We start from the raw sequence: 26854 nt of genomic DNA, 5'->3' as shown, positions 1-26854 counted from the left end.
GGGGTTACAGAGACAGGGAGGGGTGTAGGGGCTGGAGGGGGTTACAGAGACAGGGAGGGGTGTAGGGACTGGAGGGGGTTACAGAGACAGGGAGGGGTGTAGGGGCTGGAGGGGGTTACAGAGACAGGGAGGGATGTAGGGGATGGAGGGGTTACAGAGACAGGGTGTGGGAGGGACAGGGAGGGGTGTAGGGGATGGAGGGGGTTACAGAGACAGGGAGGGGTGTAAGGGATGGAGGGGGTTACAGAGACAGGGAGGAGTGTAGGGGATGGAGGGGTTACAGAGACAGGGAGGGGAGTAGGGGCTGGAGGGGGTTACAGAGACAGGGAGGGGTGTAGGGGATGGAGGGGGTTACAGAGACAGGGAGGGGTGTAGGGGCTGGAGGGGGTTACAGAGACAGGGAGGGGTGTAGGGGCTGGAGGGGGTTACAGAGACAGGGAGGGGTGTAGGGGCTGGAGGGGGTTACAGAGACAGTGAGGAGTGTAGGGGCTGGAGGGGGTTACAGAGACAGGGAGGAGTGTAGGGGCTGGAGGGTGTTACAGAGACAGGGAGGGGTGTAGGGCCAGAGGAAGTTACAGAGACAGGGAGGGGTGTAGGGGCTGGAGGGGGTTACAGAGACAGGGAGGGGAATAGGGGCTGGAGGGGGTTACAGAGACAGGGAGGGGTGTCGGGGCTGGAGGGGGTTACAGAGACAGGGAGGGGTGTAGGGGCTGGAGGGGGTTACAGAGACAGGGAGGGGTGTAGGGGCTGGAGGGGGTTACAGAGACAGGGAGGGGTGTAGGGATTGGAGGGGGTTACAGAGACAGGGAGGGGTGTAGGGACTGGAGGGGGTTACAGAGACAGGGAGGGGTGTAGGGGCTGGAGGGGGTTACAGAGACAGGGAGGGGAATAGGGGCTGGAGGGGGTTACAGAGACAGGGAGGGGAATAGGGGCTGGAGGGGGTTACAGAGACAGGGAGGGGTGTAGGGGCTGGAGGGGGTCACAGAGACAGGGAGGGTTGTAGGGTCTGGAGTGGGTTACAGAGACAGGGAGGGTGTAGGGACTGGAGGGGGTTACAGAGACAGGGAGGGGTGTAGGGGCTGGAGGGGGTTACAGAGACAGGGAGGGGTGTAGGGGCCGGAGGGTGTTACAGAGACAGGGAGGGGTGTAGGGACTGGAGGGTGTTACAGAGACAGGGAGGGGTGTAGGGGCTGGAGGGGGTTACAGAGACAGGGAGGGGTGTAGGGGCTGGAGGGAGTTACAGAGATGGGGAGGGGTGTAGGGGCTGGAGGGGGTTACAGAGACAGGGAGGGGTGTAGGGGCTGGAGGGGGTTACAGAGACAGGGAGGGGTGTAGGGACTGGAGGGGGTCACAGAGACAGGGAGGGGTGTAGGGACTGGAGGGGGTTACAGAGACAGGGAGGGGTGTAGGGACTGGAGGGGGTTACAGAGACAGGGAGGGGTGTAGGGACTGGAGGGGGTCACAGAGACAGGGAGGGGTGTAGGGACTGGAGGGGGTTACAGAGACAGGGAGGGGTGTAGGGGCTGGAGGGGGTTACAGAGACAGGTAGGGTGTAGGGGCCGGAGGGGGTTACAGAGACAGGGAGGGGTGTAGGGGCTGGAGGGGGTTACAGAGACAGGGAGGGGTGTAGGGGCTGGAGGGGGTTACAGAGACAGGGAGGGGTGTAGGGGCTGGAGGGGGTTACAGAGACAGGGAGGGGTGTAGGGGCTGGAGGGGGTTACAGAGACAGGGAGGGGTGTAGGGGCTGGAGGGGGTCACAGAGACAGGGAGGGGTGTAGGGGATGGAGGGGGTTACAGAGACAGGTAGGGTGTAGGGGCCGGAGGGGGTTACAGAGACAGGGAGGGGTGTAGGGGCTGGAGGGGGTTACAGAGACAGGGAGGGGTGTAGGGGCTGGAGGGGGTTACAGAGACAGGGAGGGGTGTAGGGGCTGGAGGGGGTTACAGAGACAGGGAGGGGTGTAGGGGCTGGAGGGGGTTACAGAGACAGGTAGGGTGTAGGGGCCGGAGGGGGTTACAGAGACAGGGAGGGGTGTAGGGGCTGGAGGGGGTTACAGAGACAGGGAGGGGTGTAGGGGCTGGAGGGGGTTACAGAGACAGGGAGGGGTGTAGGGGCTGGAGGGGGTTACAGAGACAGGGAGGGGTGTAGGGGCTGGAGGGGGTTACAGAGACAGGGAGGGGTGTAGGGGCTGGAGGGGGTCACAGAGACAGGGAGGGGTGTAGGGGATGGAGGGGTTACAGAGACAGGGAGGGGTGTAGGGGCTGGAGGGGTTACAGAGACAGGGAGGGATGTAGGGGGCTGGAGGGGGTTACAGAGACAGGGAGGGGTGTAGGGGCCGGAGGGGGTTACAGAGACAGGGAGGGGTATAGGGGCTGGAGGGGTCACAGAGACAGGGAGGGATGTAGGGGATGGAGGGGTTACAGAGACAGGGAGGGGTGTAGGGGCTGGAGGGGGTTACAGAGACAGGAAGGGGTGTAGGGGCTGGAGGGGGTTACAGAGACAGGGAGGGGTGTAGGGGCTGGAGGGGGTCACAGAGACAGGGAGGGGTGTAGGGGATGGAGGGGTTACAGAGACAGGGAGGGGTGTAGGAGCTGGAGGGGGTTACAGAGACAGGGAGGGGTGTAGGGACTGGAGGGGGTTACAGAGACAGGGAGGGGTGTAGGGGCTGGAGGGGGTTACAGAGACAGGGAGGGGTGTAGGGGCTGGAGGGGGTTACAGAGACAGGGAGGGTGTAGGGGCTGGAGGGGGTTACAGAGACAGGGAGGGTGTAGGGGCTGGAGGGGTTACAGAGACAGGGAGGGGTGTAGGGGCTGGAGGGGGTTACAGAGACAGGGAGGGGTGTAGGGGCTGGAGGGGGTTACAGAGACAGGGAGGGGTGTAGGGGCTGGAGGGGTTACAGAGACAGGGAGGGGTGTAGGGGCTGCACAGAGACAGGGAGGGGTGTGCTGGAGGGGGTTACAGAGACAGGGAGGGGTGTAGGGGCTGGAGGGGGTTACAGAGACAGGGAGGAGTGTAGGGGCTGGAGGGGGTTACAGAGACAGGGAGGAGTGTAGGGGCTGGAGGGTGTTACAGAGACAGGGAGGGGTGTAGGGGCTGGAGGGGGTTACAGAGACAGGGAGGGGTGTAGGGGCTGGAGGGGGTTACAGAGACAGGGAGGGGTGTAGGGGCTGGAGGGGTTACAGAGACAGGGAGGGGTGTAGGGGCTGGAGGGGGTTACAGAGACAGGGAGGGGTGTAGGGGCTGGAGGGGGTTACAGAGACAGGGAGGGGTGTAGGGGCTGGAGGGGGTTACAGAGACAGGGAGGGGTGAAGGGGCTGGAGGGGGTTACAGAGACAGGGAGGGGTGTAGGGGCTGGAGGGAGTTACAGAGACAGGAAGGGGTGTAGGGGCTGAGGGAGTTACAGAGACAGGGAGGGGTGAAGGGGCTGGAGGGGGTTACAGAGACAGGGAGGGGTGTAGGGGCTGGAGGGGGTTACAGAGACAGGGAGGAGTGTAGGGGCTGGAGGGGGTTACAGAGACAGGGAGGAGTGTAGGGGCTGGAGGGTGTTACAGAGACAGGGAGGGGTGTAGGGGCTGGAGGGGGTTACAGAGACAGGGAGGGGTGTAGGGGCTGGAGGGGGTTACAGAGACAGGGAGGGGTGTAGGGGCTGGAGGGGTTACAGAGACAGGGAGGGGTGTAGGGGCTGGAGGGGGTTACAGAGACAGGGAGGGGTGTAGGGGCTGGAGGGGGTTACAGAGACAGGGAGGGGTGTAGGGGCTGGAGGGGGTTACAGAGACAGGGAGGGGTGTAGGGGCTGGAGGGGGTTACAGAGACAGGGAGGGGTGTAGGGGCCGGAGGGGGTTACAGAGACAGGGAGGGGTGTAGGGGCTGGCGGGGGTTACAGAGACAGGGAGGGGTGTAGGGGCTGGAGGGGGTTACAGAGACAGGGAGGGGTGTAGGGGCTGGAGGGGGTTACAGAGACAGGGAGGGGTGTAGGGGCTGGAGGGGGTTACAGAGACAGGGAGGGGTGTAGGGGCCAGAGGGGGTTACAGAGACAGGGAGGGGTGTAGGGGCTGGAGGGGGTTACAGAGACAGGGAGGGGTGTAGGGGCCAGAGGGGGTTACAGAGACAGGGAGGGGTGTAGGGGCTGGCGGGGGTTACAGAGACAGGGAGGGGTGTAGGGACTGGAGGGGGTTACAGAGACAGGGAGGGGTGTAGGGGCTGGAGGGGGTTACAGAGACAGGGAGGGGTGTAGGGGCCAGAGGGGGTTACAGAGACAGGGAGGGGTGTAGGGGCTGGAGGGGGTTACAGAGACAGGGAGGGGTGTAGGGGCTGGAGGGGGTTACAGAGACAGGGAGGGGTGTAGGGGCTGGAGGGGGTTACAGAGACAGGGAGGGGTGTAGGGGCTGGAGGGGGTTACAGAGACAGGGAGGGGTGTAGGGGCTGGAGGGGGTTACAGAGACAGGGAGGGGTGTAGGGGCTGGAGGGGGTTACAGAGACAGGGAGGGGTGTAGGGGCTGGAGGGGGTTACAGAGACAGGGAGGGGTGTAGGGGCTGGAGGGGGTTACAGAGACAGGGAGGGGTGTAGGGGCTGGAGGGGGTTACAGAGACAGGGAGGGGTGTAGGGGCTGGAGGGGGTTACAGAGACAGGGAGGGGTGTAGGGGCTGGAGGGGGTTACAGAGACAGGGAGGGGTGTAGGGGCTGGAGGGGGTTACAGAGACAGGGAGGGGTGTAGGGGCTGGAGGGGGTCACAGAGACAGGGAGGGGTGTAGGGGCTGGAGGGGGTTACAGAGACAGGGAGGGGTGTAGGGGCTGGAGGGGGTTACAGAGACAGGGAGGGGTGTAGGGGCTGGAGGGGGTTACAGAGACAGGGAGGGGTGTAGGGGCCGGAGGGGGTTACAGAGACAGGGAGGGGTGTAGGGGCTGGAGGGGTTACAGAGACAGGGAGGGGTGTAGGGGCTGGAGGGGTTACAGAGACAGGGAGGGGTGTAGGGGCTGGAGGGGGTTACAGAGACAGGGAGGGGTGTAGGGGCTGGAGGGGTTACAGAGACAGGGAGGGGTGTAGGGGCTGGAGGGGTTACAGAGACAGGGAGGGGTGTAGGGGCTGGAGGGGGTTACAGAGACAGGGAGGGGTGTAGGGGCTGGAGGGGTTACAGAGACAGGGAGGGGTGTAGGGGCTGGAGGGGTTACAGAGACAGGGAGGGGTGTAGGGGCTGGAGGGGTTGGAGGGGTGTAGGGGCGGAGGGGTTACAGAGACAGGGAGGGGTGTAGGGGCTGGAGGGGTTACAGAGACAGGGAGGGGTGTAGGGGCTGGAGGGGTTACAGAGACAGGGAGGGGTGTAGGGGCTGGAGGGGTTACAGAGACAGGGAGGGGTGTAGGGGCTGGAGGGGTTACAGAGACAGGGAGGGGTGTAGGGGCTGGAGGGGTTACAGAGCAGGGGGAGGGGTGTAGGGGCTGGAGGGGTTACAGAGACAGGGAGGGGTGTAGGGGCTGGAGGGGGTTACAGAGACAGGGAGGGGTGTAGGGGCTGGAGGGGGTTACAGAGACAGGGAGGGGTGTAGGGGCTGGAGGGGTTACAGAGACAGGGAGGGGTGTAGGGGCTGGAGGGGTTACAGAGACAGGGAGGGGTGTAGGGGCTGGAGGGGTTACAGAGACAGGGAGGGGTGTAGGGGCTGGAGGGGTTACAGAGACAGGGAGGGGTGTAGGGGCTGGAGGGGGTTACAGAGACAGGGAGGGGTGTAGGGGCTGGAGGGGTTACAGAGACAGGGAGGGGTGTAGGGGCTGGAGGGTGTTACAGAGACAGGGAGGGGTGTAGGGGCTGGAGGGGTTACAGAGACAGGGAGGGGTGTAGGGGCTGGAGGGGTTACAGAGACAGGGAGGGGTGTAGGGGCTGGAGGGGTTACAGAGACAGGGAGGGGTGTAGGGTGGAGGGGTTACAGAGACAGGGAGGGGTGTAGGGGCTGGAGGGGGGTTACAGAGAGGGGAGGGGTTACAGGAGGAGGGGTGGGGTTACAGAGACAGGGAGGGGTGTAGGGGCTGGAGGGGTTACAGAGACGGAGGGTTACAGAGACAGGGAGGGTGTAGGTGGGGGGGTTACAGAGACAGGGAGGGGTGAGGGGTGTAGGGGACTGGAGGGGGTTACAGAGACAGGGAGGGGTGTAGGGGCGGAGGGGGTTACAGAGACAGGGAGGGGTGTAGGGGCTGGAGGGGTTACAGAGACAGGGAGGGGTGTAGGGTGGAGGGGGTTACAGAGACAGGGAGGGGTGTAGGGGCTGGAGGGGTTACAGAGGAGGGGTGTTACAGAGACAGGGAGGGGTTGAGGGGTGTAGGGGCTGGAGGGGGTTACAGAGACAGGGAGGGGTGTAGGGGCTGGAGGGGGTTACAGAGACAGGGAGGGGTGTAGGGGCTGGAGGGGGTTACAGAGACAGGGAGGGGTGTAGGGGCTGGAGGGGGTTACAGAGACAGGGAGGGGTGTAGGGGCTGGAGGGGGTTACAGAGACTGGAGGGGTTACAGAGACAGGGAGGGGTGTAGGGGCGGAGGGGGTTACAGAGACAGGGAGGGGTGTAGGGGGGAGGGGGTTACAGAGACAGGGAGGGGTGTAGGGGCTGGAGGGGGTTACAGAGACAGGGAGGGGTGTAGGGGCTGGAGGGGGTTACAGAGACAGGGAGGGGTGTAGGGGGTTACAGAGACAGGGAGGGGTGTAGGGGCTGGAGGGGGTTACAGAGACAGGGAGGGGTGTAGGGGCTGGAGGGGGTTACAGAGACAGGGAGGGGTGTAGGGGCTGGAGGGGGTTACAGAGACAGGGAGGGGTGTAGGGGCTGGAGGGGTTACAGAGACAGGGAGGGGTGTAGGGGCTGGAGGGGGTTACAGAGACAGGGAGGGGTGTAGGGGCTGGAGGGGGTTACAGAGACAGGGAGGGGTGTAGGGGCTGGAGGGGGTTACAGAGACAGGGAGGGGTGTAGGGGCTGGAGGGGTTACAGAGACAGCGAGGGGTGTAGGGACTGGAGAGGGGTTACAGAGACAGGGAGGGGTGTAGGGGGTGGAGGGGGTTACAGAGACAGGGAGGGGTGTAGGGGATGGAGGGGTTACAGAGACAGGGAGGGGTGTAGGGGCTGGAGGTGTTACAGAGACAGCGAGGGGTGTAGGGACTGGAGGGGGTTACAGAGACAGGGAGGGGTGTAGGGGTTGGAGGGGTTACAGAGACGGGGAGAGGGTGTAGGGGCTGGAGGGGGTCACAGAGACAGGGAGGGGTGTAGGGGTTGGAGGGGTTACAGAGACGGGGAGGGGTGTAGGGGCTGGCGGGGGTTACAGAGACAGGGAGGGGTGTAGGGGCTGGAGGGGGTTACAGAGACAGGGAGGAGTGTAGGGGCTGGCGGGGGTTACAGAGACAGCAGGGAGGGGTGTAGGGGCTGGAGGGGGTTATAGAGACAGGGAGGGGTGTAGGGGATGGAGGGGTTACAGAGACAGGGAGGGGTGTAGGGGCCGGAGGGGGTTACAGAGACAGGGAGGGGTGTAGGGGCTGGAGGGGGTTACAGAGACAGGGAGGGGTGTAGGAGCTGGAGGGTGTTACAGAGACAGCGAGGGGTGTAGGGACTGGGAGGGGGTTACAGAGACAGGGAGGGGTGTAGGGGCTGGAGGGGGTTACAGAGACAGGGAGGGGTGTAGGGACTGGAGGGGTTACAGAGACAGGGAGGGGTGTCGGGGCTGGAGGGGGTTACAGAGACGGAGGGGTGTAGGAGCTGGAGGGGGTTACAGAGACGGAGGGGTGTAGGGGCTGGAGGGGGTTACAGAGACAGGGAGGGGTGTAGGGGCTGGAGGGGGTTACAGAGACAGGGAGGGGTGTAGGGGCTGGAGGGGGTTACAGAGACAGGGAGGGGTGTAGGGGCTGGAGGGGGTTACAGAGACAGGGAGGGGTGTAGGGGATGGAGGGGTTACAGAGACAGGGAGGGGTGTAGGGACTGGAGGGGGTTACAGAGACAGGGAGGGGTGTAGGGGCTGGAGGGGGTTACAGAGACAGGGAGGGGTGTAGGGGCTGGAGGGGGTTACAGAGACAGGGAGGGGTGTAGGGGCCGGAGGGGGTTACAGAGACAGGGAGGGGTGTAGGGGCTGGAGGGGGTTACAGAGACGGGGAGGGGTGTAGGGGCTGGAGGGGGTTACAGAGACAGGGAGGGGTGTAGGGGCTGGAGGGGGTTACAGAGACAGGGAGGGGTGTCGGGGCTGGAGGGGGTTACAGAGACAGGGAGGGGTGTAGGGGCTGGAGGGGGTTACAGAGACAGGTAGGGTGTAGGGACTGGAGGGTGTTACAGAGACAGGGAGGGGTGTAGGGGCTGGAGGGGGTTACAGAGACAGGGAGGGGTGTAGGGGCTGGAGGGGGTTACAGAGACAGGGAGGGGTGTAGGGGCCGGAGGGGGTTACAGAGACAGGGAGGGGTGTAGGGGCCGGAGGGGGTTACAGAGACAGGGAGGGGTGTAGGGGCCGGAGGGGGTTACAGAGACAGGGAGGGGTGTAGGGGCTGGAGGGGGTTACAGAGACAGGGAGGGGTGTAGGGGCTGGAGGGGGTTACAGAGACAGGGAGGGGTGTAGGGGCTGGAGGGGTTACAGAGACAGCGAGGGGTGTAGGGGCTGGAGGGGTTACAGAGACAGCGAGGGGTGTAGGGGCTGGAGGGGGTTACAGAGACAGGGAGGGGTGTAGGGGCTGGAGGGGTTACAGAGACAGCGAGGGGTGTAGGGGCTAGAGGGGTTACAGAGACAGCGAGGGGTGTAGGGACTGGAGGGGGTTACAGAGACAGGGAGGGGTGTAGGGGACCTGGAGGGGGTTACAGAGACAGGGAGGAGTGTAGGGACTGGAGGGGGTTACAGAGACAGGGAGGAGTGTAGGGACTGGAGGGGGTTACAGAGACAGGGAGGGGTGTAGGGGCTGGAGGGGTTACAGAGACAGCGAGGGGTGTAGGGGCTGGAGGGGTTACAGAGACAGCGAGGGGTGTAGGGACTGGAGGGTGTTACAGAGATGGGGAGGGGTGTAGGGGCTGGAGGGGTTACAGAGACAGGGAGGGGTGTAGGGGCTGGAGGGGGTTACAGAGACAGGGAGGGGTGTAGGGGCTGGAGGGGTTACAGAGACAGCGAGGGGTGTAGGGGCTGGAGGGGTTACAGAGACAGCGAGGGGTGTAGGGGCTGGAGGGGTTACAGAGACAGCGAGGGGTGTAGGGACTGGAGAGGGTTACAGAGACAGGGAGGGGTGTAGGGGGTGGAGGGGGTTACAGAGACAGGGAGGGGTGTAGGGGATGGAGGGGTTACAGAGATGGGGAGGGGTGTAGGGGCTGGAGGGGGTTACAGAGACAGGGAGGGGTGTAGGGGCTGGAGGGGGTTACAGAGACAGGGAGGGGTGTAGGGGCTGGAGGGGTTACAGAGACAGGGAGGGATGTAGGGGATGGAGGGGTTACAGAGACAGGGAGGGGTGTAGGGGCTGGAGGGGGTTACAGAGACAGGGAGGGGTGTAGGGGCTGGAGGGGTTACAGAGACAGGGAGGGATGTAGGGGCTGGAGAGGGTTACAGAGACAGGGAGGGGTGTAGGGGCTGGAGGGGGTTACAGAGACAGGGAGGGGTGTAGGGGCTGGAGGGGTTACAGAGACAGGGAGGGGTGTAGGGGCTGGAGGGGGTTACAGAGACAGGGAGGGGTGTAGGGGCTGGAGGGGTTACAGAGACAGGGAGGGGTGTAGGAGCTGGAGGGGTTACAGAGACAGGGAGGGGTGTAGGAGCTGGAGGGGTTACAGAGACAGGGAGGGGTGTAGGGGCTGGAGGGGTTACAGAGACAGGGAGGGGTGTAGGGACTGGAGGGGGTTCAGAGACAGGGAGGGGTGTAGGGGCTGGAGGGGTTACAGAGACAGGGAGGGGTGTAGGGGCTGGAGGGGGTTACAGAGACAGGGAGGGGTGTAGGGGCTGGAGGGGTTACAGAGACAGGGAGGGGTGTAGGGGCTGGAGGGGTTACAGAGACAGGGAGGGGTGTAGGGGATGGGGGTTACAGAGACAGGGAGGGGTGTAGGGGCTGGTGAGGTTACAGAGACAGGGAGGGGTGTAGGGGATGGGGGTTACAGAGACAGGGAGGGGTGTAGGGGCTGGAGAGGTTACAGAGACAGGGAGGGGTGTAGGGGGTGGAGGGGGTTACAGAGACAGGGAGGGGTGTAGGGGACGGGGGTTACAGAGACAGGGAGGGGTGTAGGGGCCGGAGGGGGTTACAGAGACAGGGAGGGGTGTAGGGGCTGGAGGGGTTACAGAGACAGGGAGGGGTGTAGGGGACGGGGGTTACAGAGACAAGGAGGGGTGTAGGGACCGGACGGGGTTACAGGGACAGGGAGGGGTGTAGGGGCCGGAGGGGGTTACAGAGACAGGGAGGGGTGTAGGGGCCGGAGGGGGTTACAGAGACAGGGAGGGGTGTAGAGGCTGGAGGGGTTACAGAGACAGGGAGGGGTGTAGGGACTGGAGGGGGTTACAGAGACAGGGAGGGGTGTAGGGACTGGAGGGGGTTACAGAGACAGGGAGGGGTGGAGGGGGTTACAGAGACAGGGAGGGGTGTAGGGGCTGGAGGGGTTACAGAGACAGGGAGGGGTGTAGGGGCTGGAGGGGTTACAGAGTCAGGGAGGGGTGTAGGGGACGGGGGTTACAGAGACAAGGAGGGGTGTAGGGGCCGGACGGGGTTACAGAGACAGGGAGGGGTGTAGGGGCCGGAGGGGGTTACAGAGACAGGGAGGGGTGTAGGGGCCGGAGGGGGTTACAGAGACAGGGAGGGGTGTAGGGACTGGAGGGGGTTACAGAGACAGGGAGGGGTGTAGGGACTGGAGGGGGTTACAGAGACAGGGAGGGGTGGAGGGGGTTACAGAGATGGGGAGGGGTGTAGAGGCCGGAGGGGGTTACAGAGACAGGGAGGGGTGTAGGGGATGGAGGGGGTTACAGAGACAGGGAGGGGTGTAGGGACTGGAGGGGGTTACAGAGACAGGGAGGGGTGCCGGGGCCGGAGGGGGTTACAGACACAGGAGGGGTGTGCGGGCTGGAGGGGGTTTCAGAGACAGGGAGGGGTGTAGGGGACCTGAGGGTGTTATAGAGACAGGGAGGAGTGTAGGGGCTGGAGGGGGTTACAGAGACAGGGAGGGGTGTAGTGGCTGGAGGGGGTTACAGAGACAGGTAGGGGTGTAGGGGCTGGAGGGGTTACAGAGAGAGGGAGGGGTGTAGGGGATTGAGGGGTTACAGAGACAGGGAGGGGTATAGGGGCTGGAGGGGATTACAGAGACAGGGAGGGGTGTAGGGGCTGGAGGGTGTTACAGAGACAGGGAGGGGTGTAGGGGCTGGAGGGGGTCACAGAGACAGGGAGGGGTGTAGGGGCTGGAGGGGTTACAGAGACAGGGAGGGGTGTAGGGGCCGGAGGGGGTCACAGAGACAGGGAGGGGTGTAGGGGCTGGAGGGGTTACAGAGACAGGTAGGGGTGTAGGGGCTGGAGGGGTTACAGAGAGAGGGAGGGGTGTAGGGGACCTGAGGGTGTTACAGAGACAGGGAGGGGTGTAGGGGCTGGAGGGGGTTACAGAGACGGGGAAGGGTGTAGGGGCTGGAGGGGGTTACAGAGACGGGGAGGGGGGAAGGGGCTGGAGGGGGTTACAGAGACAGGGAGGTGTGTAGGGGCTGGAGGGGGTTACAGAGACAGGGAGGGTTGTAGGGTCTGGAGGGGGTTACAGAGACGGGGAGGGGTGTAGGGGCCGGTGGGGGTCACAGAGATAGAGGGGGGCGTAGGGCCTGAAGGGGTTACAGAGACAGTGCGGGGTGCAGGGGCCAGAAGGGGTTCCAGAGACAGGACAGGTGTAAGAGCTAGAGTGGGTCAAGGAGGATTACAGAAATGTAGAGAGAAGGGAGTCCAACGGGGTGGATCATGGGAAGGGGTAAATTGCAGTTGCCTGCCCTCCAATCACAAGCGTCAGCTGGGAAGAGGTTTTCGAGGCTGTGCCTGGGGTGAAGCCCGTCACTCCAGCAGGTCCACACATGCATACGTGGGCACTGTGGTGTCCGAGACTCCTGTCCGGGTACCCCTTTGCACTCTCGCCCCTCGAGTGGGGGGGGGGGTGGAGGGGGAGGAGGGGAGTCTTTGCACAGTGTCTCCCTGCTCCGGTTCCCACATACTTGCCCCAACTCTGGGCTGAGCTCAGCCTGAGACAAGGTGGGGAAAGAGGTGCGTTTGGCTTAACAGGCGGACTGAGCTCCCATCGTGGTTAATTTCATTTCACAGTGACGGAGATTAATTTACCAATCAGCAGCTTGTTTAGTTGCAGAGGTCAATGTTACACATAGCAACAGGCAAACCAATCAGCAGCTTGTTTAGTTGTAGGGGTCCATGCCACACATAGCAACAGGTAAACCAATCAGCAGCTTGTTTAGTTGTAGGGGTCCATGCCACACATAGCAACAAGTAAACCAATCAGCAGCTTGTTTAGTTGTAGGGGTCCATGCCAGACATAGCAACAGGCAAACCAATCAGCAGCTTGTTTAGTTGTAGGGGTCCATGCCACACATAGCAACAGGTAAACCAATCAGCAGCTTGTTTAGTTGTAGGGGTCCATGCCAGACATAGCAACAGGCAAACCAATCAGCAGCTTGTTTAGTTGTAGGGGTCCATGCCAGACATAGCAACAGGTAAACCAATCAGCAGCTTGTTTAGTTGTAGGGGTCCATGCCAGACATAGCAACAGGCAAACCAATCAGCAGCTTGTTTAGTTGTAGGGGTCCATGCCAGACATAGCAACAGGCAAACCACTGACAGAGCTCAGTGGATTGGGGAACATCAGCGGGGGGAGAGGGGAGCTGGGACAGTCATTGATTTGGGTTGTGACTGAAAGAGTAGGGGGTGGATGGCTGATGTAAAGAGGGAAGGGGCAGGTGGAGGGTGGATCCAGCTGACAGGCAATTGGTTAATTGTCATGTACAGTGAGGCAGTGTGAAAAACTTTGTTCCGAACATCAGATAATCTCACCAAATGAGTACACTGAGGTAAAACAATAACAGAAAAAAGTGTTTCAGTTACAGAGAGAGTGTGGTACAGGCTGAAAATACAGTACAAGGGCCATGACAGGGTAGATTGTGAGGTTACTGTACACTGGGACCATTCAATAGTCTGATAACAGCTGGACTGAAGCTCTTCTTGAGTGGTCTCAGATCCAGGTGAGGAGGGGCTGGTAGGCAGGAGGAGGAGAGGTGAGAGGGGACAGCGACAGAGGCTAGGAGGTGATGGGTGGATCCAGGTGAGGAGGGGCTGGTAGGCAGGAGGAGGAGAGGTGAGAGGGGACAGCGACAGAGGTTAGGAGGTGATGGGTGGATCCAGGTGAGGAGGGGCTGGTAGGCAGGAGAAGGAGGGGAGAGCAGGGGATAGTGACAGAGGCTGGGATTGAGTATCTGATGGGAGAGGATCGTGGAGCTTGGGAGGTGAGGATGGCAGATGGGAATGGCAGGACAGGAGTAGCTTCGCTCCTGTTGGTGGGGTGGAGCAGTGGTTGGGGGAGGGGGACGGAAACAGACCGATGTTTGGCTGCCGTGGACGTAGGAGGACCATAGGGAGAGAGAAAAGGGACGTAGGGGAACAGATGCCCTGAAATTGGAGACTTTACTATTTGTACCACTGGGTTGTGGACTCCCCAGGGTGGATATGAATTCTGTTCTCTCTGGGCCAAGGATGAACCCAAAAGGCTTCACAGAGCCGAGCATGGGCCTTGGAGAAGATTGGGTGGGGGGCACACGGAATGAGGTAAATGAGCCTGAAGTCCCACACCACCAGGCTCAAGAACAGTCCTGATGAAGGGTCTCGGCTGAAAACGCCAACCATTATTTCCCTCCACAGATGCTGCCTGACCTGCTAAGCACTTCTAGCTCTGCGTGGATCAGCAACTTCCTTTTAACCATTCGGTTCCTGAACAACTCTAATCACCGCCTCAGTTTGAAACAGAATGGCATCTCATTAGAACAGATGAGGAGGAATATCTTTAGCCAGACGGTAGTGGGATTCATTACCACAGACACCTGTAAAGGGCAAGTCACTGGGTGTATTTAAAGCAGGGGTTGTTAATCAGTCAGGGTGTCAAAGGTTATGGGGAGAAGACAGGAGAATGGGGTTGACAGGTCATGATAGAGCGGACTCGATGGGCCAAATGGCCTAATACTGCTTATGATCACTTTGCAGAGAGTGGCGAGGAATCTAATGACGACGATCAAAAATTACAGGGCGATCTTCATCAGTCAGGCAAGTGGGCCAAGGAATGGCGGATGGAGTTCAGAGTATCCCACACAAAGTGCTGGGGGAGTTCAGCAGGCCAGGCGGCAGTATGGAGAGGGATGTCCGCCACAGGAGCGTAGCCGTCAGCAGGACGCGATTACACCTGGGGCGGTGGGGGGGGGGGCGCGATCTGGACTGTGGAGTTCAGTTTCACCACTCCTCTATAAGGAGTGTCTGTACATCGGCCCTGTGACCGCGTGGGTTTCCCCGGGTGCTCCTATGGGGTAGGTTAACGGGTCACTGTAACAGGTCAGGGTTGTGGGGTTGTGGGGGGGGGTTGCCTGGCTCAAAGCACCAGAAGGACCGACTCCGCTCAGTAAATACATAATAAATAAAGAGTTGCGGTTTCGGGCCCAGCCCCCCTCAGCAGGTTTCACCCCGAAACATCGGCTCTGTATTCCCCTCCCGCGATGCTGGGCTCCTCCAGCATCTTGTGTGTGTTGCTCTGCATTTCCAGTGCCTGCAGAACCTCCTGTGCGTGCGGAGTTCGATCCAGGTGTGTGAGCTGTTACACTTCGGGAAGTCAGACCAGGGCGGGACTTCCCCAGGGAATGGCAGGGCCCCTGGGTGTGTTGTGGAACACGGAGACATAGAGGTCACTGAACATGGCATCACAGGTGGGGCGGTATTGAAAGCTGGCCTTCGTAAGTCAGGGCATGTTGCAGTTGTACAGGTCATTGGTGAGGCTGTCTTTGTCCAGGTTTGCTCACCCTGCTGTAGGATAGATGGCACGACGCTGCAAAGACTGCAGAGGAGATTGAAGAGCTTGTTGCCAGCAATCGAGGGACTGAGATAAAGGCTGGGACGTCACCATTTGGCAAGAGACAGGAAGGTGTACAAAATCATGAAGGGCATAAACATGCACAGTCCTTTCCCCCAGGGCAGGGGAATCAAAAGCTAGACAGCACAGCTTTAAAGTGGGAGACGAGAGGTTTAATAGGAACCTGAGGAGCAACTTCTTCACCCAGAGGGTGGTCAGTCTATGGAACGAGCTGCCAGAGGAAGTGATTGCGGCTGGTAGATTAATGACATGTAAAAGATACTTGGTCAGGTACACGGATAGGAAAGGTTTAGAGGGATATGGACAGGGACAGGGATAGGAAAGGTTTAGAGGGATACGGACAGGGACAGGGATAGGAAAGGTTTAGAGGGATATGGACGGGTACACGGATAGGAAAGGTTTAGAGGGATATGGACGGGTACACGGATAGGAAAGGTTTAGAGGGATACGGACAGGTACACGGATAGGAAAGGTTTAGAGGGATACGGACAGGTACACGGATAGGAAAGGTTTAGAGGGATACGGACAAACGTGGGCAAATGGGACTGGCTTAGTTGGGAATATTGGTCAGCTGGGACCAGTTGGACTGAAAGTGATGGGGGTGAGTGGGGCTATTCTTTGGGACGATGTGAAAAGCAGGGGGAATGAGGGACCAACTCTGTGACCAGCTTGTGTGTGTGGGAGGGGGGACTTTGGGTACGACCAGCCCTCACTGACCTGCATTGCAATCGGGTCCTGCCCCATCAGGTATGTTCGGTGGAGGAGGCTCTCCGCCGCCCCTCCCACTCCTCCGCTGCTCCCGCTGCTGCTGACGCTGCGGTAGGACTTGGTCACCGTCTGCCGGGAGGTGGGGCCGGTGATCACCGTGGTCTTCTGCTGACTCTGGGTCGACTCGTGGGGTGGGGTGGCCGGCTGCCCACAAGATCCGCACACCGTGGAACGGGAACGCAGGTTGTACTCAGCATCGGCGCTGTGGGCCGCCTGTCAGTGGGGGGGGAGGTGGAGGAGGAGAGGTATCAGCATACAGTCCCTTCCTCCCCTCCATGATCCCCCCCCATGTGCTTCGTCCCTCCAACACCTACCAATGGGATCCCCCACCCCAATTCCTCATCCCCAAACACAAACTCTCCCCTCAATTCCCCCCATGACTCTGAACATGCTCCCAAGCTCCTAATTCCTCCCCAGCGCTCTCCCCCGCCAACACCTATCAACACCATCCCTCCCCTCAACTTCCCTCCGCCCTCCAACATGCACCCTGCCTCCAACCCCCTCAACATGCTCCCTACCCCCCTCACACGTCCCCCGCCACACCCGCCGACGCTCCTCCACCACACGTGCCACCGCTGCTCGCAGCCTGCAATTGCAGCTCATGGTCAGAGACCATTGAGCCCACTGAGTCCATGCTAGCCCTTCCCCCCAGGTGATCAGCTTGGCAGCTCTGAGGAGCCAGAACCCTCCCCCAGAGAACCTGGGATAAAGTCCACCCAACTGTGTGCCAACGGGTGGAAGGAGAGAGGCAGCACCAGACACCGTCGTCAGTGGATTCTTTAAGTTTTAAAAGGGAATAATGCATTAGTTCTGCCCTTGTGGTGTGAGAGAGGTCGCAGCCAGTTTGGTGTTACAGTCCTCAGACGCTACCTCCAAAGATTTGCCCCCCCTCCGCTCCTCAGCCCGCCAACATCTCCCAACACCAACGTAACTCATCTTCCCTCTGGGACACAACATCCCTCAGGATGTTTCTGAGGAAATAGTTGCCATACAGGCCAGGACGTTGGGTAGACATTGAAAGGCTCTTGATTGGTGAGGATGCTAAGGGTGATATGGAGAATGGGGGCTGATAAAAATATCAGCCAGGAAGCAGACTGGATGGGACAAACAGCCTGATTCTGCCCCATATCTTGCGTCTTTTCCAAGGGAGTAGGGCTTTGATCCTTCTCCATCCTCCTGTCCACTAAAGCCTTAACTGACCTGTGTCCAGTTCCTGTCACCTTACCGCACCTCCCATCCACCAGTGTGTCAGTCCCAAGGCACTGCCCACAGAGACATTCAAAGTCCCCCCCCACCCACTAATTCTCTGCACGAGTTGAAAGTTGCTCTATGACCCAGTGGGAAACAGATCAGTAACAGATACAGTCAGCAAAGTGACAGATGGAGCTTCACCCAGCTAAGTGTGAGGTGTTCCAGTGTAAAGGACAGTACACTGTTCGTGGCAGGACTCTTAACAGTGTCGATAGACAGAGGGATCTTCGAGTCCAAGCCCACCCAGCTCTCTGAAAGTGGCTGCACAGGGTGACAGGGTGAAGAAGGTTCATGGCATTTATTAGTCAAAGCACTGAGTTCAAGAGTAACAAAGTTACGTTACAACTTTATAAAAGTCTGGTTAGGCCACATCTGCATTCAGTTCTGGTTGCTCCATTGCAGAAAGTTTGCGGATACTTTTAGAGAGGGTGCAGAAGAGGTTCGCCAGGACGCTGCCCGGATTAGAGAACACGTGCTGCTATAAAGCGAGTTTAGACAGAGTTAGATCGTTTTCCCTGGAGTGACAGAGGCTAAGGGGAGACCTGATAGAGGTTCAAAAATTATAAGCTGCATAGGTAGACAGCCAGAATCTTTCTCCTGATTGAGAAAAGTCCAGTATTAGAGAGTGCAGCTGGCCAGAAAGAACTACAGTCTACAAATCAGTGAATTCAAATTGTTCAGGGACAGTGGAAGCAGACAGACCAATTGTCTTTGTTCTTGCCATGAGGTCAAAGGAACGGTCGAAGCCATTTTTTGAAGCTGCTCTGTATCCTCCATTTTGTGAACCAGTTTTGCTTGGCTGAAAGAACGTAATCAGTTGGACTAGAGGTCATTTCCCAATAAGAAGTTATTTGTCAGGTGTTCTTCGGCTGGATATAACATGCAGGTTAGTGAGTGGTGGGGTCTGTGTCTGCCCCGAGTGATTCCAGCTCGTTACTGGTTTGGTAACTGATTTAGAACAGAGAGCCGTAAATTACTAGTTGTCACTGGTGGAGGGGGGCAATAAATGGATGCTGGCTTGGACTAGAGCCAAGAAGATTGAATAAGAATAACCTAGAGCCAATGAGATTGAAATGGAACATTTGAACTGATAGGAGGTGTTTAAAAGTCCAGATCTTCGAAGGCAAAGCAGTGACAACTCTCTGAAGACCATCCATCACAGGCGTGGAGGACTGCACATCAGAGATTAGACTACTTCCGCTTTTCTATTCTCTGACTGTTCATGGAGGATCAGGGAAACTTAGTAGATGTACACTCAGGCATTTGGTTGTGTACATTCATGTGCTTTTAATTGAGACAATAAGGAACTTGTCACTAAATACAGATTTGCTCTGTGTCCAACTGTGATCATCATTACTGAGGGGTAATCCTTGTTACAGTGCAGAGGGGAAAGTTTACAGGAGATATGTGGGGCACCGAGAGTGTTAGGTACCTGGAATTGCATTGCCATGGATGGTGGTGAGGGCAGGTGACACAGAGGCTTTGAAGTAGACACATGAATGGAGAGATATGAACCATATGCAGGCAGGTGATTAGTTTAACTTGGCACGGATATTGTGGGCTGAAGGACATGCCCCTGTGCTGTACTAGTCTTTCAAACTTTGCTCCTGATACCCAGACTAGGGATTTCATCCTTGTCCTCTCCCCGTCCGAGATCCAACCTCAGACTGAACGTTCCAAACTCCAGGGAATACCCTCCAGATCATCTGGAATCCTCTCCTCCTGACGTATCCCTCGCAGTCCTTCCCTGAGCCCTACTGTCGGGACCGGTTTCCAAGAACTGATCATGATGGGAACACAGCGATGAGCGCAAAGGGGCGGAGTTCAGAGGTCAATTCCGGTGCCCTCTGTGAGAATTACAGGGTTTCCCCTGGGTGCTCCAGTTCCTTCCCACAGTCCATAGGTTACCTAGTCATTGCAAATGGTCCTTTGATTAGACGGGTTCAATAGGTGGGTTACCGGGTGGTAGAGCCTAGAGGCTGAAAGGGGCTCCTCCTTGCTGGGTCTGGTCTCCAGAGCCGACACGTGGCTGATCCCAGGCCCCGTTAGTGTCCCCGTAACCTGTTTGCCCCTCATTGACATACCTGAGGACAACTTTACAGTAACTGATTAACCCACCGACCCCACACCAATTAAAGGTTTAATTATCAGGATATTTACACAGATTAGAAATTAGAACAAGACTTCCTGTGACACACGCCAACCCTTGCAGTATCCACCAGCCCCAGAGGACACTCTCTCTCGGTCTCGGGACGCGTGGGCTTAGGTATATCAACATTGAAACAGGCCATTCAGCCCGACTGCTCCATGTCGACCACGATTCCCATCTAAGCCAGTCCCATTTGTCCAGGTTTGTCCCATGCCCCTCTAAACCTCTCCTATCTGTGTACCTGTCCGTATCCCTCTAAACCTTTCCTATCCGTGTACCTGTCCGTATCCCTCTAAACCTTTCCTATCCGTGTACCTGTCCGTTTCCCTCTAAATGTTTCCTATCCACGTACCTATCCGTATCCCTCTAAACCTTTCCTATCCGTGTACCTGTCCGTATCCCTCTAAACCTTTCCTATCCGTGTACCCGTCCATATCCCTCTAAACCTTTCCTATCCGTGTACCTGTCCGTATCCCTCTAAACCTTTCCTATCCGTGTACCTGTCCGTTCCTCTCTAAACCTTTCCTATCCGTGTACCTGTCCATATCCCCCTAAACCTTTCCTATCCGTGTACCTGTCCATATCCCTCTAAACCTCTCCTATCCGTGTACCTGTCCATATCCCTCTAAGCCTTTCCTATCCGTGTGCCTGTCCGTATCCCTCCAAACCTTTCCTATCCGTGTACCTGTCCATATCCCTCTAAACCTTTCCTATCCGTGTACCTGTCCGTATCCCTCTAAGCCTTTCCTATCCGTGTACCTGTCCGTTTCCCTCTAAATGTTTCCTATCCACGTACCTGTCCATATCCCTCTAAACCTTTCCTATCCGTGTACCTGTCCGTATCCCTCTAAGCCTTTCCTATCCGTGTACCTGTCCGTTTCCCTCTAAATGTTTCCTATCCACGTACCTGTCCATATCCCTCTAAACCTTGAATATCTGTGTACCTGTCCATATCCCTCTAAATCTTTCCTATCCGTGTACCTGTCCTTATCCCTCTAAACCTTTCCTATCCGTATACCTGTCCGTATCCCTCTAAACCTTTCCTATCCGTGTCCCTGTCCATATCCCTCTAAACCTTTCCTATCCGTGTACCTGTCCGTATCCCTCTAAACCTTTCCTATCCGTATACCTGTCCATATCCCTCTAAACCTTTCCTATCCGTGTCCCTGTCCGTATCCCTCTAAACCTTCCCTATCCGTGTACCTGTCCATATCCCTCTAAACCTTGAATATCTGTGTACCTGTCCATATCCCTCTAAATGTTTCCTATCCACGTACCTATCCGTATCCCTCTAAACCTTTCCTATCCGTGTACCCGTCCGTATCCCTCTAAACCTTTCCTATCCGTCTCCCTGTCCATATCCCTCTAAACCTTTCCTATCCGTGTACATGTCCGTATCCCTCTAAACCTTTCCTATCTGTGTACCTGTCCGTATCCCTCTAAACCTTTCCTATCCGTGTACCCGTCCGTATCCCTCTAAACCTTTCCCATCCGTGTACCTGTCCGTATCCCTCTAAACCTTTCCTATCCGTGTACCTGTCCGTATCCCTCTAAACCTTTCTTATCTGTGTACCCGTCCGTATCCCTCTAAACCTTTCCTATCCGTGGACCTGTACAACTGTTTTTTAAATATAGTTGATGTACCTGTCTGAACCACTTCCTCTGGCAGCTCATTCCATAGGCTGTGTCAGTCTTTGTGGAATTTGCCCATTCTCTCAGTGACCGGGTGGGTTTTCCCTGCGATCTTTGGTTCCCTCCACGTCCCAACGACATACAGGGTTGATGGTTTAAATTGCCCCCGTTTTGTGGTGAGGGAAAGAATCTGGGGAATGTGGGGAGACTGAAATAGGGATAGGTGTAAATGGGTGGGCCAAAGGACCTGTTCCTGGGAAGGATACAAGGACAAAGCCTTAAAGAAAGGATCCTTAACACAGCAGAAGTCTGAGAATCATAGTCTGGGGGGGATGGTGGGCTGGAGTTTGGAAAGGGGTCTTGTTTGACAACAGCCTATAAGGAGGGTGGAGCAGTGCGGTCTGCTGGTATTGCCCTACTGGGACAACAGGCCAAATGTCCTTCTCCTGGAACAGCCAGCACCCCTGTAACTGGAATGGTTATCTGTTACAAAGACTCCTCTCTTCCTTTCCCTCCAACCCATCCCTGCCATTTTAAAATAGCCCTCCCTTCAGTCTGCCCATTAAAAAGAAAAGCTCCTCCTCACTTGCTTCAGGGGACTGGGAGGAAGGGCTCAGGCCTCGGTCACTGGACCGGCCGGGCTTGTTTTCCCTGGAGCAGAGGGGGAACCTGATGGAAGTGTATAGGATTAAGAGAGGCAGAGATAGTAAAATATTTTACCCCATGGGTGGGAAAGGTTCAGAAACAAGACAGTCCAGGTTTACGGGAGAGGGAGGAGTTTGAAAGGGGATCTGAGGGGCTGGTGTTTCACACAGAGAGTGGGTGATATCTGGAAAGTGCTGCCAGAGGAGGTGATGGAACTACAGTCACTGCAGTTAACAGGCTCTTAGAGACACACACACGGGCAAGGTACAGAGGAAGACGCCAAAGACTGCAGATGGTGGAATCTGGATGCTTGAAGAAGCTGAGGTCAGGCAGCATCCGTGGAGGGAAATGGACAGTAGATATTCCTGTCTGATACTAAAAGCATTGACGTGACTGTAAGAGGAATTGCCACAGACCTCTGTGGGAACCAAGACATTGGGAGCGTTTAAAGCAGAGGCTGATAGGCTCTTGATTAGTAAGGACATCAAAGATTACGAGGAAAAGGCATGAGGAAAGGGGTTGGAAGGGACAATGAATCAGCCATAATGGAATGTCAGAGCAAACTCGATGGGCTGAATGGCCCAGTTGTGGTCCTATGTCTTATGAGTAAGCTTGCAGATGGCACAGGATTTGGAGGCGAAAGAAATAACTTTCTTTTCACTGGCAGATGGTAAGTTGGGCAGAGCTGTGGCAGATGCAGTTTTATCCTGGTAAGTGTGACGTGATGCACTGTGGGAATCTAATGAGGGTAGAACACACACTGTGAATGGTAGAGAGTACCGAGGGACAGAGGGACCTCGGTGTACAAGGGTAGGACACACTGTGAACGGTAGGGAGTACTGAGGGACTGAGGGACCTCGGTGTACAAGGGTAGGACACACTGTGAATGGTAGGGAGTACTGAGGGACTGAGGGACCTCGGTGTACAAGGGTAGGACACACTGTGAATGGTAGGGAGTACTGAGGCACAGAGGGACCTCGGTGTACGAGGGTAGGACACACACTGTGAACGGCAGGGAGTACTGAGGGACAGAGGGACCTTGGTGTACAAGGGTAGGACACACACTGTGAATGGTAGAGAGTACCGAGGGACAGAGGGACCTCAGTGTACAAGGGTAGGACACACTGTGAACGGTAGGGAGTACTGAGGGACCTCGGTGTACAAGGGTAGGACACACTGTGAATGGTAGGGAGTACTGAGGCACAGAGGGACCTCGGTGTACAAGGGTAGGACACACACTGTGAACGGTAGGGAGTACTGAGGGACAGAGGGACCTCGGTGTACAAGGGTAGGACACATACTGTGAACGGTAGGGAGTACTGAGGGACAGAGGGACCTCGGTGTACAAGGGTAGGACACATACTGTGAACGGTAGGGAGTACTGAGGGACAGAGGGACCTCGGTGTACGAGGGTAGGACACACATTGTGAACGGTAGGGAGTACTGAGGGACAGAGGGACCTCGGTGTACAAGGGTAGGACACACTGTGAACGGTAGGGAGCACTGAGAGACAGAGGGACCTCGGTGTACAAGGGTAGGACACACACTGTGAACGGTAGGGAGTACTGAGGGACGGAGGGACCTCGGTGTACAAGGGTAGGACACACATTGTGAACGGTAGGGAGTGCTGAGGGACAGAGAGACTTCGGTGTACAAGGGTAGGGGACACACTGTGAACAGTAGGGAGCACTGAGGGACAGAGGGACCTTGGTGTACAAGGGTAGGACACACACTGTGAACGGTAGGGAGTACTGAGGGACAGAGAGACCTCGGTGTACAAGGGTAGGGCACACACTGTGAATGGTAGGGAGTACTGAGGGACAGAGGGACCTCGGTGTACAAGGGTAGGACACACACTGTGAACGGTAGGGAGTACTGAGGGACAGAGGGACCTCGGTGTACAAGGGTAGGACACACACTGTGAATGGTAGAGAGTACCGAGGGACAGAGGGACCTCAGTGTACAAGGGTAGGACACACTGTGAACGGTAGGGAGTACTGAGGGACCTCGGTGTACAAGGGTAGGACACACTGTGAATGGTAGGGAGTACTGAGGCACAGAGGGACCTCGGTGTACAAGGGTAGGACACACACTGTGAACGGTAGGGAGTACTGAGGGACAGAGGGACCTCGGTGTACAAGGGTAGGACACATACTGTGAACGGTAGGGAGTACTGAGGGACAGAGGGACCTCGGTGTACAAGGGTAGGACACATACTGTGAACGGTAGGGAGTACTGAGGGACAGAGGGACCTCGGTGTACGAGGGTAGGACACACATTGTGAACGGTAGGGAGTACTGAGGGACAGAGGGACCTCGGTGTACAAGGGTAGGACACACTGTGAACGGTAGGGAGCACTGAGAGACAGAGGGACCTCGGTGTACAAGGGTAGGACACACACTGTGAACGGTAGGGAGTACTGAGGGACGGAGGGACCTCGGTGTACAAGGGTAGGACACACATTGTGAACGGTAGGGAGTGCTGAGGGACAGAGAGACTTCGGTGTACAAGGGTAGGGGACACACTGTGAACAGTAGGGAGCACTGAGGGACAGAGGGACCTTGGTGTACAAGGGTAGGGGACACACTGTGAACAGTAGGGAGCACTGAGGGACAGAGGGACCTTGGTGTACAAGGGTAGGACACACATTGTGAACGGTAGGGAGCACTGAGGGACAGAGGGTCCTCGGTGTACAAGTTGAAAACCACCTTGAAGGGGGGAACTCAGATTTGGGATAACAGGAGGCGGAGGAGGGGAGTTGACATGAATTTTAGAGGTGGGAATGAAAGTGCAACCACTCCTGGGCCACCACCAACCCCTCTGTGTGGCCTGAGCACCCCAGTGATCCACAGCCAGGAGTTGGGGGGGTTGACGGCGGTGTGGGAGGGGTCAGACACCCCGAGGATATCCAGCCGACCCACCTTCTGGTCCAAACTTGAGAGCCCAGACAGAGCCAAAAGAAGGTTCAGGGGGGAGAGGGGGGAGGGTGGGGGGAGAGAGAGGGGGGGGGAACAGGATGGCCTTAGGTGAGTGGTGGGGAAAGGGTGGAGATGGCTAGAATTTCATGGCGCTCTGGAGAAAGGCTAGGGGCCAAACCCTGATATCAAAACTTAAACAGACACATCGTCACTAAATAACTATTTGGCTGGCCACTGCCCTCTCACCCTGCCCTAACCTCATCGCTCTCTCTGCCCCCTGCTCTAGCCCGATTGCTAGGCCATGCATCCCGGATCAGGTCTAGACAAGACCCCTCTCTGTGACATTATCTCCCTCCCTTCACATCTGGAAACAGCTGCTCCTAATTTTTAACCCCTCAAGAAACAACTGGTTTGAGTACCTCAATACCAGACTAATCAATTTAACTAATTAAATCAGAATTTATTTTAATATCCAGCAGGAAACTAAATCAGTCTCTTTAAATCAGGAAGTCATTAAAGAAATCGAAGGAGACAGCTGTAATCTTTCAAGATTATTTTTTATTTAAACAAAACAGCTTTGGATACAGAACTTCGCAGTGAATCTAATTTAATTTGAATCCAATCGGATTATCGACAACTTATAAACCAACATTTCAGCTATGATGACATCCCTAACGCACCATGAAATCCTGACGCCTCGTTCCTGAGAACGATCTTGGAAATACAGAGGACTGAGATGGCAGATAGCTGAATGACAGCCTGACAGAGAGCGACCTGAGCTGAGGGGAGCTTGCGGTCCATACAAACCTTTCCAGGGAGTTGGCCCTTGGTGAGGATGTTGCAAAGACGCATTGGGCGGGAGGTCTGGAGAGTTGTGGGGGAGGGGGGGTCCATTCAAGCTGGCAGGTTGAAGTTTGGGCATGTAATAGAGATATTCCCCGCGAAGGAAGCGTGTAATAATAAGGCATACTGGTGGCAAGGGAGGGTCTGTAATAACTGAAACACTGAAGAACAGGGGGCTGCAATATCAGCATTATGGCAGGCAGGGAGTGTGTGATAACAAGGGGACTGATGCTTAGAGAGAGCATGTAATAATGGATACTGATGGCTAGCAAAGGTCTTGTGATAGAGGGAGGGTTGTAATAACAAAGATTAATTGCTAGGAAGGTCTGTAATGACTTATAATGGTTAGTAAAGGTCTGTAATGGTGGAGGAGTCAGTAATAAGATACATACTTGTTAGGAAGGGTCTATAATGGATGGAGAGGTTTGCAATACAGGGATACTAATTAGGAAGGATCTGTAATAGCTGGAGGGGGTATGTAATATGAAGATACAGGTTAGGAAGGGTCTGTGATGGATGGAGGTGTGTAACATAGGGATACAGGTTAGGAAGGGTCTGTAATGGACAGAGGTGTGTAACGTAGGGATATAGGTTAGGAAGGATCTGTAATGGACGGAAGTGAGTAACGTAGGGATACAGATTAGGAAGGGTCTGTAATGGACGGAGGTGTGTAACATAGGGATACAGGTTAGGAAGGGTCTGTAATGGACGGAGGTGTGTAACATAGGGATACAGGTTAGGAAGGGTCTGTAATGGACGGAGGTGTGTAACGTAGGGATACAGGTTAGGAAGGATCTGTAATGGATGTAAGTGTGTAACGTAGGGATACAGGTTAGGAAGGATCTGTAATGGACGGAAGTGTGTAATGTAGGGATACAGGTTAGGAAGGATCTGTAATGGACGGAAGTGTGTAACATAGGGATACCGGTTAGGAAGGGTCTGTAATGGACGGAAGTGTGTAACGTAGGGATACAGGTTAGGAAGAGTCTGTAATGACAATGAGGACAGGTCTGTAATGATGGAGGGGACTGTCTATAGTCAAATCTGAAACCGTTCTATCGATCTCAGCATCACTGCCGACAGCCAGGGGAGGCATTTTTCAAGGAACAGTTCTTTCAGACTGGGATCACCAACCCTTGGCCAAGGCTGAAGTGTTGGGGAGGGAAAGGGTTGCCTGAAATGTTTTGGACAGAGAAAAAAAAAATTCTCAAGGCGAACGGCAGAATAACCTGTGTGGCACAGATCAGCTAGTATCCTGTATCAGGGCAGAATTCCCAGCCTTCTCCCTGGCTGGGTTTGTTTAGGATTTGGGATTTCTTCCCCTCTGTCCTGAGCATGGGCAGTTGGGCAGCTCCCAGCGGTGCTCAGCGGCCGACCGGGTTGGGAGGCCCACAGATTTTCGAGAGGAGACCTGGGGGAGTTTCGGAGACTGGTGGTTAGACCTCCAGCTGGGAATTATTGCACAACTCCTTCTCCCTATGCCATGGGGAAAGAAGTATGCAGGGAGGAGGGGCCCTGACCTTCGCAGGCTGGGGTTTACAGAACAGAGGGATGGTCTGTTGGCATCCCTCGTTGTCCAGGGAGGGAT

At 56.8% G+C, this 26854-nt stretch overlaps 1 protein-coding gene across 2 annotated transcripts in view; it reads right to left on the bottom strand.

Annotated features, from left to right (window-relative positions):
* The window catches only part of lmna (lamin A), a 105509-nt gene that overhangs the window by 18397 nt on the left and 60258 nt on the right, over positions 1-26854 (bottom strand). For both annotated transcript variants that reach the window (XM_063041944.1, XM_063041945.1), the window contains exon 12: positions 15778-16041. In XM_063041944.1, the coding sequence (XP_062898014.1) occupies positions 15778-16041 (264 nt within the window). The remainder of the gene's footprint in view (positions 1-15777; positions 16042-26854) is intronic.

This window comes from Mobula hypostoma, chromosome 2 (genome assembly GCF_963921235.1).
Source record: "Mobula hypostoma chromosome 2, sMobHyp1.1, whole genome shotgun sequence".
NCBI classification, from domain to species: Eukaryota; Metazoa; Chordata; class Chondrichthyes; order Myliobatiformes; family Myliobatidae; genus Mobula; species Mobula hypostoma.
This window is presented reverse-complemented; position numbering and strand designations above follow the sequence as displayed.